Source organism: Myiozetetes cayanensis, unplaced genomic scaffold (assembly GCF_022539395.1).
Source record: "Myiozetetes cayanensis isolate MyiCay16 unplaced genomic scaffold, myiCay2020 scf2-11, whole genome shotgun sequence".
NCBI classification, from domain to species: domain Eukaryota; kingdom Metazoa; phylum Chordata; class Aves; order Passeriformes; family Tyrannidae; genus Myiozetetes; species Myiozetetes cayanensis.
The window spans coordinates 30,613,765-30,626,562 of NW_026087411.1; the positions used below are offsets into that span (position 1 = coordinate 30,613,765).

The 12,798-nt window shown below is 45.8% G+C and overlaps 1 protein-coding gene across 1 annotated transcript in view; it reads left to right on the plus strand.

Annotated features, from left to right (window-relative positions):
- Positions 1-12,798, plus strand: part of MDGA1 (MAM domain containing glycosylphosphatidylinositol anchor 1) — a 148,505-nt gene that overhangs the window by 89,879 nt on the left and 45,828 nt on the right. The window contains exon 10 of the mRNA XM_050315589.1: positions 2,237-2,388. Coding sequence (XP_050171546.1) covers positions 2,237-2,388 — 152 coding nt within the window. The remainder of the gene's footprint in view (positions 1-2,236; positions 2,389-12,798) is intronic.

The window sequence follows — 12,798 nt, forward strand, 5'->3', positions numbered from 1 at the left end:
CAAGTTTGGGAATGCTCTCAGGAATTTCTTGCTGGGAGCAGGAACAAATACATACTGCCATGCAGTGTGCCATGCTGTGCCTTAGATAAGATTCCCTCAGCAGAAGGAAGTTTCATCCCCAGAGAGCACTGATCAGGAAAAAAGCAGGGTTTTATTTTTCCACATCCTTTCTCTGTTTCCAAGGCATTGATACCTGATGGTAGCTGTTCAGCTCCAGACATCTCTGCCTGTTTCCTGGACAGTTACAAATCAATTAAGGCTTTCAGAGCCTGTAGAGCAGCCTGAAAAATAATCCAGTGGCTAGACTGCTGCGCTTGGGCTCAGGATTGCTGGAGTTTTAATTCCCATCAGCGACAGCCTTCTTATGTAAGTGGGCAGAATGGCATGCTCTCCTTTTGATTTTGTTTCTTCTCTATGGAGAAAGACCATAAACCTTCCTATGTGACAAGGAGGCAGTGACTCATTTGTGACTATGGGGTGTTCAGATGTACTGGAAATACCGTACATGAAGCTGCCCAGGATGGGATTATTTGCATCTAAAAATGGGTGATGAGCATTTCTAAGATATTTTGGAAAGATAGTGAGACATCCAACCCATTCCTCCTGAGTAAATTATCTGGCAGCCCATAGTGGTCATAACCTGCTCTCCCACTAGCCACAAGCACAGAAGAGCCCTGAAAGACAGAGTGAATAATCTTCAGCTCTTCCCATAGGCTGTAAGCAAAAGAAAAACCTTTCCAGTAATGCTAAAAGTTTCCAGAAAGGAAGTTCTGAAAATATTTTGATGTGCAGCATTTCTATCAAAAGGCCGAAAGGCTTTTTTTTTTAACTTCCATTTCCATCTTTGAGTCAATTAATAAGGAATTAATATCATGCAAGATGATGATTATCATCAGTTCTGATTTTATTTCTGAATCCGTTATGAAGCTTGACTTCCACAGTCAATACAAGTTGAATAAGCAGCAATTAGTCTCTGAGGTGGTTCTGAACTTCTTGCTTGTGCAAAAATTCAAGTCAATAAAAATAATAAGAAAAAAAGGACTTGGAAATAAATATCAATATTATACATCTGAGTTCATAAAAAAAGACCGGTGAATCCTGTCAAGCCTGATTATAACCACACAGAATGGCAGGACCTGTAATTCAAGTGGAAAGGTGCAGCAGACAGCCTGGGGAGACAGTTTATGCCTGTTCTGCTCTCTGGTGTCCCTTGCTGCCTACGCATCTTTCTGGTCACTGCAGGTTCAGACTGGACCTGAACCCAGAGAGCTGGGTTTTCGTTCAGGTCCAGCTGCTGCCTGGCTCAGGACAGGACCTGCCAAAAATTGAAGTTCACAGGATGAAATGAAGGTAATTTCAAATAGGGCAAAACCAGTTGTGGATAAGACCTTGAGTTGTTTCTGGGCCCTGTGCATTAGTCCTTAAGCTGGGGGGTTGCATGGCAATAGCCTTCAAATTCTGTTTGGTGGTGGTTCGGGACAGCAGTGACTAGGGAAATCACAGGAAGACCCTTTTTCTCCAAACTGCCTAGTTTCTATCTGGTACATTGTTTCTCCTGTGTTTCCCTTCTCCTGCTGCACTCTGTTTTTAAGGAGAGATGTCAGTTTAGAAAAGACATCTCCGCCCCTGCCAAAGCTCCTGCTGTTTTTACCCAGGCTGAGGTCAGCATCCCCTTTGCTGCCGAGTTGACTGTTATTCTACAAAGAGGCTTGAGCACTGCGTTGCTGAGGCAGGGGAGGTGCAGAAGGAGCAAGGTCTCCTTTTTAATGCCATGGTCCCTGTGTGATAAATAACACTTTTCCTATGACCTACTGGCCAAATGATCTTTCTTCGGAGTTTGTTAGCAGGAGTCTCTGTAAAGCAGCAGATTAAACAGGAGAAATGCCAGTCTAAAGCTGTTATCTCAATCTAAACTACAAAGCAAAGGAGAAAAGATTAGAGCTTGTTCCAGCTGGAGAACTGAAGTTGTTCCCACCTTCTCAGGTGCTGGTCATGCCCTACTGGTGTTGCAGGGCTGCTAATCCTCTATAGCCTAATAGTTTAGGCTATGAAAGCAGTATTGAGTCACAGAAAATGGTGGCACATCAGTGCAACAGTAAAGGTGTCCATCATGTCAGAGGCAGGTGAATGAGTTTGGTGAGTGGAGCTGATCCACTTTCACCACATCTCCGTGTCATTTATGTTCCACTTGATCCCACTTTTTTACTTTTTTCCCTATTTTTTTTTTCCTCTCCAGCCAAAGCTTATAGCCCAGAGTTTTACTATGACACTCCCAATCCTACCTTGAGCCAGAAGCAGTCCAAGAATTACTCTTACATCTTGCAGTGGACACAGAAGGAGCCAGATGCTGTGGATCCCATCCTCAAGTACCGTCTGGAACTCCGGCAGGTAAGGTCTGCTCTTCTGGAGCCTCAGCATATACCCTTGGGAAGAAAGCCTTTAAGGAGGCAGTTATATCAATGTCTCCTTGCTGATTAAGAGTTGAAGGTGATGAAATTGCCGGATCTTGATGGTCCTGCACCTTCCCCACAGAATGGAAGAGACAGGCCAAGTGCACAGTTCAGTGTTCATTTTTACCTCTGATGCTGGGTACAATTCAGGTCTTCCAAAGCCCTGCTGCTCCCATTGGACTGTTCATGCTCAGTTTTTTGAACTGAGGTTTAATGGGAACAATACCCTACAGTCATTAGTAGGTATTATAGATTTTATAGGCCAAAGATTCAAACATGTAGAATTCCATCCTCCTCACTCATACAGAAAAAAGAGAATAAGTTGAAGAGCTCTCCAGGCTAGAACTGCAGGAAAAAATCAAAGACTGTTTGTGTTGCAGAAGGGCTTTCATACTGTGACAGTAACTAAGCTATTTGGACTATATGAACTCTGCAGGGGAAGAGAAGTGGGTCTCAAGGTTTCTTAGCTTGAAGAGAAATCATATTGGGTGGTGGGAGTGGGAGGAAAGAACTCAGTGAAATCTGAAGACATGACTGGTTGGAGAAGGCTAGAGAAAAGAGTTTGGTGTTTTTAAAGAGCACATTAACTTAGCAGGATTGCCAGGTACTTTCATCCACGCTCAGCAAAGCACCTATGTTCAACATTTTTGAAAAATGGGAACACTAAAGGTTGGTGGTTCTTGCCATTCAGTGGTAGCTGGGAAGCAAATGCATTTTGCAAGGGAAAGTTTGTTTACTGTAGATAGAAAACAAAATAATTAAAAAGATTCAAGTGTCTTTTTCCTCTAGTTCTGCACAGTAGGCTCCAGTTTTATGTCTCCGTTTGATTGTGAGCTCTCTGGGGTGGGACAGCCTTTGTTTGTTACTCACATGGCATGGAGCACGTTGTCAGTACTTAATAATAATACAAGACACAGGGGAGCCTCTAATAATGAAGGCAGTTTGTCACAGTAGCTCTTCCCTCTGAGCCAAGTTTTGCTATTATCAGCACTGCGACTCAGTGAAGAAATTTGTGGGTTTTATCCTTCTCTGGTAATGTTGAGGGTTTTTTTTCCTTTTGCACAGTTCCTAAAAGTAATCTTGGATCTGTTCTTCACTGAGCTCCTGCTGAAAGGGATCAAGAAAAGGGAAACCCACTTTTCTGCTTTAAGTTATGACATGAAGGGAGTTGAGTGCCCGTGCAAATTTAACACCACTCACCCCCCCACCCCAGTTTTGTTCATACCCCACCAGTTACTGCTGTTACTGTTTTGCAGAATCACCACATAGCTGTGACTGTTGACTTATGTGTTTTGAAGGAGTGTGATATTGCGGCCCTGCTGTAGCCCAATCTCACATATGGGCAGGCTCTTAGAAATGGCTACAGGTCTCATCATAGTGGCCTGGATCTGAGTAAGATAGGGCAGAGAGAGGAGGAAGCAGGGGAGTCTTTTCCCACTTCTGTCAAGCACAAGCAGGAAACGTTGGAAAAGTTTTTCACAGTAGTGCCTCCTCCTGGCCCTCCTCCAACAAAAATACTTGCATTTCATGGCAAGGTCTCCCCTTCCACGTGCCTTGCTGAGGTCCCTTTTCATTTCCTTGTCCTAGAGGATCACATCCCCCCTCATCTTCAGCCTGCCACTTCCCTGCACTCTTGTCCCGCCTTCCTGGTGTTTTTCCTGTGATGTCTCACTTGGACTCCAAGAAGCCTTGTGACATCTCCTGACCTTTCACTCCTTCCCTTGTTCCATCACCCTCTTCCATATCCTGCAGACCCTGATGCTTTGTCATACCTTCTTCTCTGTGCTGGGACACCTGGGGTAAGCTTTGCATACTTCTGTTCCATTGTTGGACTGTAAAACATAGTGACCTCACTGAATATAACCATGAAAAGCTCAAAAGCTTAAAAAAGCATTACTGACTGGAGAGCTCTTAAGAAAGGGGATTTGTCTGCCTGGATGTGGAGCTACTGTTTGCCTGCACACTCTCCTCACTGGATATGCTGGCTTTCCAGGAACTACCTGTGGTGGCAGAAAATTCCTAGAGAGCTAGGATTGAGACGGAATATTCTCCTTAGGTAAAAAGGTCCTTGCACATGGCCAGACACAACTGATTTATTGCCAGCACTAAGCTGATGAAAGCTTGCCCAGCCAGCCAGCCCTGGGAGCTCTGCAGCCTCGGTGGTCATGGCAGGGGCTTTTCAGCACCTTAAGGATGAACAAATGTGGCAGCAGCAGCCTGCAGCCTTGGGGCTATGAGGGGCTGTCAGGGGTAGAGGGCATGGCAAGGGAAAAATTAACTCTTGCTGAGCTGGAATCCAAAGGGCAACCAGCTGGGATGCCCACTGGTTGCAAGATGGTTTGCTGGTTTTCATTTCACACTGCCTGGTTTGCTCAAAGATCTCTTGGCATATGTAATGTGAAGATCCCCAAGTAGCAGGATGGTTTGCAAGGCACCTGGGAACCCTTGAATTAGATTTGCTTGCTGCAGCTGCTGAAAAAGGTGCTGGGTGAGAGTCAAAGTGCTGCTTATTAATTGGCTGGCACTGTGGCTCCTCCAGCTTTTCCTGTACAGTGGCTCCCTAAGGCTGGTTGTGCACTCCTGGGGAGATTACAAGCAGTTAGGGGGAGTATGGTTTCCAAAGCAATGCACAAGGGCTCCCAGCAAGACAGGCAGAGCTGATTGTTCCCAGCACTGTGGAGCCGGCCAGGCAGTGCAGCAGACGTACCAGTTCCAGTAGAATAAGGATTAACTTTTGATTAAAACCATATAAGCTGCTTGACAGCTTGAAGCCACTGACCCAGGCAAAGCACATATGATAGCAACTTGAAGCAAGCTCCTTGTAAAGCCTCTGCTCTATATCTTGGCAAAGTGGTGGTTAGTTTCTGAAGGTCAGGGGGGGCTTAGGCAGTGGCTTTGTTGAGTGCCAATTCAGAGGGGAAAACCTCCCCACTTAGGAACAGCAGGAGCCTCACAGCTGTCTGTCCTGACAGCTTGGAAGGTTTTTCCTTTCTTGCTGCAAGGCAAGTGATACAGATGCCAGCCACCTTACTTCACCTTTACCAGTTGTGGTAGTTTTAACTACTACTGTTAACTCAATGAGTTAACAGCCTTGATTGTTTTGGTTATAGGCAGATGCCATGAGGCTTTTGGGCTATTTGTTTGGTCAGCTTTTTTATTTCCATATATTCTTGGAGCGTAGAAAGGCACTGAGGCACTGCACTCCAACTGAAAATGCTTTTCATTGCTTGGGGATTCAAAGCAGCCTCCCCAGACCAGATCTTTGCTTAAAAAATAAAAAGCCTTTTAAGTTGCTTTTTTCTCTCTGTGTATTTTATCCCCTCCCAGGGCTCTGCTCTAACATTACAGAGAAATGAAAAGCCATCTAATACTGCAAGCAGGTTACATCATGGAGGAAAGATCTGAGTTGGGCTGGTGGTTACAGGGGATAGTGGCAGAATTACTATGCACTTAATGAGCTAGAACCCATCTGTGACCTAAGGGCTGCAAGAGAAAGAGGAAGGAGAAGCTGTCGGTGCAGTAGGAAAGTTTAATCTTTATTGTGCCCCTCAAGGAGACCTGAGGCTGCTGTCTCCTCTGTACCTTCTCATACACAGTCTTAGGCCAGAACCAGGCCAGCTTAACACATTCCTGCCTTTTCTCTCCTAGGAGCAGATTTAGCTCTACCTGCCAGACTGCCCCCTGAAATTTGCACTGGGCCAAGCCCCAAACTCATCTGCTAAATTGGCTCACTGCATTGTCACTTCAGATTAATTCCTGTCAGGGAGACTGTCTTTAATGAGACTGGCCCTGTGCGATGCCTGAGTAATTGTATGGTCTCTCTTTGTTTGCACTTTCATCCCCTCCATGTTGGATAAACATCCCCTGCTGTCTACAAAACTCATCTGGGCTCGGGAGCCGGCTGCCACTTGCCTCATCAGCCAGCCAGAGCAGCATTAATGAGAGCTGTGGCAGTGGGGAGCCGGGCACACCGTGTGGGGAGGTGACAGATAACAGAGCTGTTTGGACAGACATAGGACAGGGACGTTAGCAGGAATTTAATGACTGTGATTAGAGTGGAAGGTTAACTCCGCTGATGGCCATCACGACGCAGCAGGAGAGGTTTTATGCCGAGGCCCATGGATTGTGGATTTGTATCACTTCATTTCTGCCTCTGAGTTGTTCTTTTCCTCTCCTCTGAGCCCACTTCGGTAGTGTCTGTCAGCTGCTGTCTTTGCCTTCATTAGCATGTGGCACTGGCACTCCCTCCGAGGGCAGGGGTGTCTCTCACTTCTCTTCATGCACTGAGAAGGGATGGTAGCTCTAGAAAGGGAAGATGTGCAAGCAGTACACCAGTCTTTTCCATAAATGTTTAGTTGAAAATGCTATTGGGTTTCAGATTAGAAAAGGCTATGATGCAGACAGGTAGTGTATTTGAGCAGGTGGTGGCCCTTGCAGCAGCCCAGCCCTGTGCACTGGGTGGCGAACAAAATTCCTTTTCTTCTGCACATGCAACCATGGCTTCAGGTGAAGATTCTTGGGAAACCGAGCAGTACTTTGGGGGCTTGCCTCAGGGCTGCACCTCGAGGCTGGGGAACGCCAAAGTCTCAATAAGAAGGCAGCTCTGCAGGGCAGAGCAGTTCAGGGTGGCCAAATTTGCTTTACAAACAAAGGGGCTAACATTTTGCTGGCTCCAGAGCACAATGCTGCTATTGCCAAGGCAACTGCTGCAGACCAGGCTGGGTCCATAGGCCTCATCCTGAGGCTCTCTGGGGCACTGTGACCCCACTGCTCTCATCCTGTGCATTTCCACAGTAGTGCTGCAGTGGGGTTTTCAGCTGAGGGACACTGCAGGAGCTGAGGATGGGGATACCTGTTTTAGGACTTAGCTAAAAACAGACAAGGCTGTCCTGCTTTTCATACAAGAAGATGAAAAGCTTAAAGAATGGAGTTGTGTCTTGTAAGCTAGGGAGGGACCTGTCCTGCCCTGGATAAAATGTGCCTTGTGGTGCACTCACCCTGGTGTTACCTGGAAAAAGGGAATGGGTTTGCAGTGCCACATCAGCCAAAAAATCCTCCAGCTAACAGGTCATTTGACTGGCTAGCCCAGTTTGATGTCCCAGTGTGGAGCACAGACAGGGCACATGGAACAGGGATGTGTGAGCCCCTTTGCCTAGAGCATCACAGTCCCAGCCGGCTGCAGCCATGAAGGGAGTGTGGCTTTTTGTGAAGCAGCAGATGGTGGCCCTGGCTGCGTGTCAGATGCTGTGTGGACCAACTGTGGGGTGTGACAAACTGCACCCCTTTACTGTTCATCATTTCACTTGATGTGGGCTGTGCTGATCCTGTCAAACTGGTATTAGGTACTGCAGTGACTTGACCTTGCAATGTTTGCCCAGGACTCAATCTCAAAGCAGACCTTCTGTTGTAGGGTGGCTTATAAGTCTCATCTGTTAGAAAGCTTCTTTAGTCTTCTCTTCTTTTTTACCTACCTTCTTTGCCAGTTTGATGTTTGATCACAAGATGCTGTCATATGGGATCTCAAATCAACACAATTCCATCTACCTGCAGAGCCAGCCTCTGTAGTGCCAAAAGGTCTTTTTTCAACTCTAACTATCCCCACACACACACCCCGCCATTGATGCTCTTTCTTCTTTTTTTTTTTCATTTTAACTTCTGTTCAGGCAGTGATAATAGGCAAATTACATCTGTGCTCTCAAGTCAGTTGCCTTCAGTTGTGCTAGTGTCATATGTGATGCTGTGCAGGACTCAACCCTGAGGAGGAGGTAGAAGAGGATGCAGAAAGAAGCCAGCGTGTCAGCAGGAGGTGTGTTTGGTGGATGGTTTGAACAGCTATCATGATGCAAAGTCAGGGAAAGCAAGAGAGGGAAAAGGAGACACTGTCTTTCTAGGCTGCAAGAGGAGGAGAGGTTTGGGACTGAGTGTCAGCCACACACTGGCGGAAGGAGAACTGGCTGATCAGTAGCATTTGGTGGGCAAGCAGTCCTTGAAGCTTAGTACGATTGCTGTGCAGGACCTGGGGGTAAAGCAGTGACTTTGCCACAGGCGTTTGGGAGTGAAGAGGGCAGGATCTTGCCTCAGCTCTGCTCTCTGCTGCCTGAAAATAGGACACACCGTCAATCACTGCAGCTAAGAGCACAATGAGCCATCTCTTTTCATCCCTAGTAATCTGTCACAGGGGATGATATGTCAATGAGACCTGCTACTAGAACAAGGTTCTCTCTAACTGTGTTGTAAGGGAAGAATCCAGGATAGCTGGATATTTGGTAGGGCTGGGAAACAAGGACCTTTTTCCACATTTCATGTATGTACTCTCTACTGGCTAAGTCAACAACAGAAGAGCCTCCACCCAGCACAAAGGAAGGGAGTTTTCCCTTAGCCACTGCTCACTCCACTGCAGGTGGAGGTGTCTGCCCAGCCATGGTGGTTGTTTGCCCTGTCAGCCAGAGAATCAGAGTGTTTTTTACAAGGCTGGCCATGGAAGCTTGACACAGGCCTGACCAGCACTGAATGGCTCAGGTGAGTTCAGTGGAAATGGCTGGTAGCCCTGGGATAAGGTTGTCCCCTTAGATAGCCTAACTTCTTCCAATGCCACTTTTGAGATTTCTTCCCTTTGCCCATGAGAGCTTATCAGATGGTGCTTAACTAATGAATTAGTCTGATTAATTATGTCTTTTTGCATTCACTTGCTCTTCAGTAAGATACATGGTTTTTCTGAGCTGGTTTTCCCTAGTCCACAGATAATTTCTAATCAGTTAGTTGGGAAAATTAATAATATGAGTAATATAAGCAGTGGCAGGTTAGTGCCTGAGTCTTATGGTATCGTTCCTCTTCTGTGATTACCCAAAGTAAGTAAGGTGTGGTTGGTTGACCTTGGCTGGACACCAGATTCCCACCAAGCTGCTCTATCATTCTGCTCCTCAGCAGGACAAGGGGGAGAAAATAAGATGGGGAAAACCACATCAAGATAAAGGCAGTTTAATAACCAAAAACTAAGGCCACACACAGAAGCAAAGGAAAACAAAAGATTTATTCTATACTTCCCATCAGTGGGCAATGTCCAGCCACTTCCTGGGAAGCAGATTTTCTGTATATGTAGCAGTTGCTCTGGAAGACAAACATCATAATAACAAATGCCCCCCTTCTTCATCCCTTTCACATCTCTTTGGTCAGTTTGGGTCAGCAATCCTGGACATGATGTCCCCTTTCAAGATCTTGCCCACTCCCAGCCTACTGGTGAGGGGGAAATGTTGGACAGACAGCACTAATGCTGTGCAGCGCTGCTCAGCAGTAGCTAAAACACTGGTGTGTTGTCAGCACTTTTCTAGCTACCCACACTGTGAGGGCTGCTATGGGGAAAATCAACTCCATCATACCTGGATCCAGTACATAAGCTCATCCACCCAAAACAGGGTAGCTGAAAGTTTTTCAAGGTGTCTTGCCATTCATAAGGTCTGCCAGCGGACATTTTGTCTTAACATTCACTTTTCATAACTACTGCTCCTAATGCAATTCAAGTACTTGACTAGGCAAGAGAGAAAGCAGGGTATTGTTTAGCTTGCCTAGTACAAGAGAATAATCCAAACAGTTTTCCCAGTCTTTGTTCTGTTCGTAATATTTACAGTGCCTGAGAAGAACAGTACAAATAATCTTGCTGGAAAGGCTCACATGGTCTTAAAACTCATCTAGAAGGAAAATCTCATGTCTGTCTAGCTCTTAACACTGCTGTTCAGTGCTCACTGAGGGTAAGGAAAATGTGAGAGAAGAGATAATCAGATTCCCCAAACCAATACACCGCTCAGAGCAGCCTTGCAGGCTAGAGATGTTGTTTTCACACCACTGTGCTTGTTCATATCCAGCAGGCTGTTGGCTTGTGTTTTACAAAGCTGAACGCAGGATGAAAAATGCTTGCCAGGTATCAAAGATAAAAGTCAGTCCTTCTTGTGCATTTCTTATCCACATTCCTTCAGTGGCTTCAAGGGGTACATGCTGTTTATTGAGTCTTTCCAAAAGTCCCTGTCGATAGGCTGTGATGCAGCTTCCTCCCATTTACTCTGCTTGTCTGTTATTTTCAGTAGTCAGACGATGTTCCTCCTACTGCTTTACCATCTTTTCTTTCTGCACCTTCATGCCCTTCCCTGCTCCCCCTCCTTCTTCTTTCTTCTGTTTCTGTTTCCTTTTTTGGTTTTGTTCTTGTCTTTGCTTTTTTTTTTCCCTGGCTCTCACTTTCTAGAATGTGTTGGAGATAAGAGGTGAGAGTGTGTGAAGGATAAGGGTTTGGAAGAGAGATGTAGTCTCTCCCATAGCTAGTCACAAATGAGCAGGAGTAGGCACTACATAGATGTTTTGACTGTGTTTCATAAAGAAATGAAGCAGGCAGCATGGAGCGTTGTGAGGAGCTGTATGGCCCTCTCTGTGTATGCTGTGCTGGCTGCCTCTTCTCTGTTAGAGACAGGACCACAAGTGCAGTTGAGTGACCTGTAGGCTCTGGAATGATACCTGTATTATACCTTCACTGCATGTACCAGACTGGAAAGTCCAGAGTCCCACAAAATGGCTACTTCTTCTCCAGGAAGCAACAATCCCATCCTTTATTAGTTGTTTTCAATGGTGAAGGTGCCCTAACAGAGGGCTCTGCCGTGGTCTGTAGAGAACCCAAGAAAAGAAGCCTGCGAGGTGGCAGCTCCTGGTGGTGGAGCATGTCTTGCTTGCTAAGTTACAATCGTAAGTGTAACTTATGAGACTGAGTGGCTCAGCGCTCAGTGTCACTGCAACTGGGCAAACTTGGGCTATGCAGAGCCAAACTGCTTTTTCTTCTTGGACCCAGAAGTGCTGACAGCACAGTCACAGATGTATGTGGGTCCAGCTGCAAGCAGTTGTTCCAGTGCAAGGAAACTGGTGGAAGAGGAGACTGTGCTCACTGACATAGGGATGAGTATGAAGTTGGATCCAGTAAGGCACTGAGCAGTGCTGATTTTCAGATGTGAGGCTCAAAAGAGACGGAACCATTGCTGTCTAGAAGAGAGGATGTGAAGCAACATGAGGGATAATTGTCTCTCATCCACTTATGCCCATACAGAAGACAGAGAGGTGATTTCAGGCTCTGCAGTGCATAGTAAAGTACAGGTAGGAACTTGCAGCAGCAGTATAGAGCCTCCAGTCTGAAACAGAAGGATGGCATGTGCCTTCAGGATTGAAAATAGGGCTGTGGAAGAGAGCCTTAGTTTAGACTTTTGCTTGACTGTCTCTCTGACAGAGTGAAGATTAGGTCTGTTCTTCCATAGACCAGGGAACATATGCTAATAAAATACATATTGCTTTCTGATCAGCCCCTAATGAAAGACATTATTGAAGAGTGTGGAACAAGCACTTACAGTAATTCATGACAGCACCAATTTGGCTTCTCTTGGAAGCCATAAACTGCTGCTCTTGGTACCTAATGAGGATGGGCAGCTGATTGCCTGTGCAAGAGGAAGAAAGAGAGACTCTCTCCCAGCTTAGATGGCTACAGCTGTCCTCAGTGTCTGCTGAAGGTCTCAGTTACTTCTCTCTTTGGAGCTGGGGATGTTTCAGCCTGGAAGTGGAGCCTCCTGATGAAGGACAGTGTCAGACAAAAACTTCCAGGACTCCTCATTTAGACTGAATAATGGATTTGGTTTGGCCATTCATCCGTGCTTAACCCCAGGATCTGAACCTGTGTGCTTGACTGATGAACAACATAGGCGTGAATTTCAGTTCACTGGTGTGCTTGTGTGATAAATGCCAATTTTGTGTTGGCAATGTGATTATTTGCTCTGGAAACCCCTAATGAGTAAAGGTTATCAAGCAAGGAAAATGAAATAAATCCAAGTTTAAGCTTACCCTAGCCTTTTAATTGCTGCTGTTAATGCTTAACATCATTTTCATCCAAGGTGGTGATGAAGTACTAACCAAGTAACATGCTTTAATCCAATATGACGGGCACAGGAAGTTTGATGAGAGATTATAAAGAAACATCACAATGACTGTCTTCATATCCAAACCAAATTTCTCCACTATCCAAATCTTATCAAAATGGTTTTTTTCCAGAGTAGGCATGACTCTTCCCCATGGCTGATACCAGACAGTCAGTTCAGAATCCCTTATTAAGTTTGTGCTGTTGAAATTTCATGCACCTGACAGCAGGCTGGGAGACAAGGCCATCTCAGTGAAGGATCAGGATATTCTAAGTGAGATCTGAAAGATGGAAGCCTACTTGAGTGGTTCTGGTGAGATGAAATGCAGTGGTACCAAGGCAGGGTCATGCATTTGTAAGGTGCTATCAGAGAAATCTGCTACAGTGGGAAATTACTGAAGTGAAGGAACAATG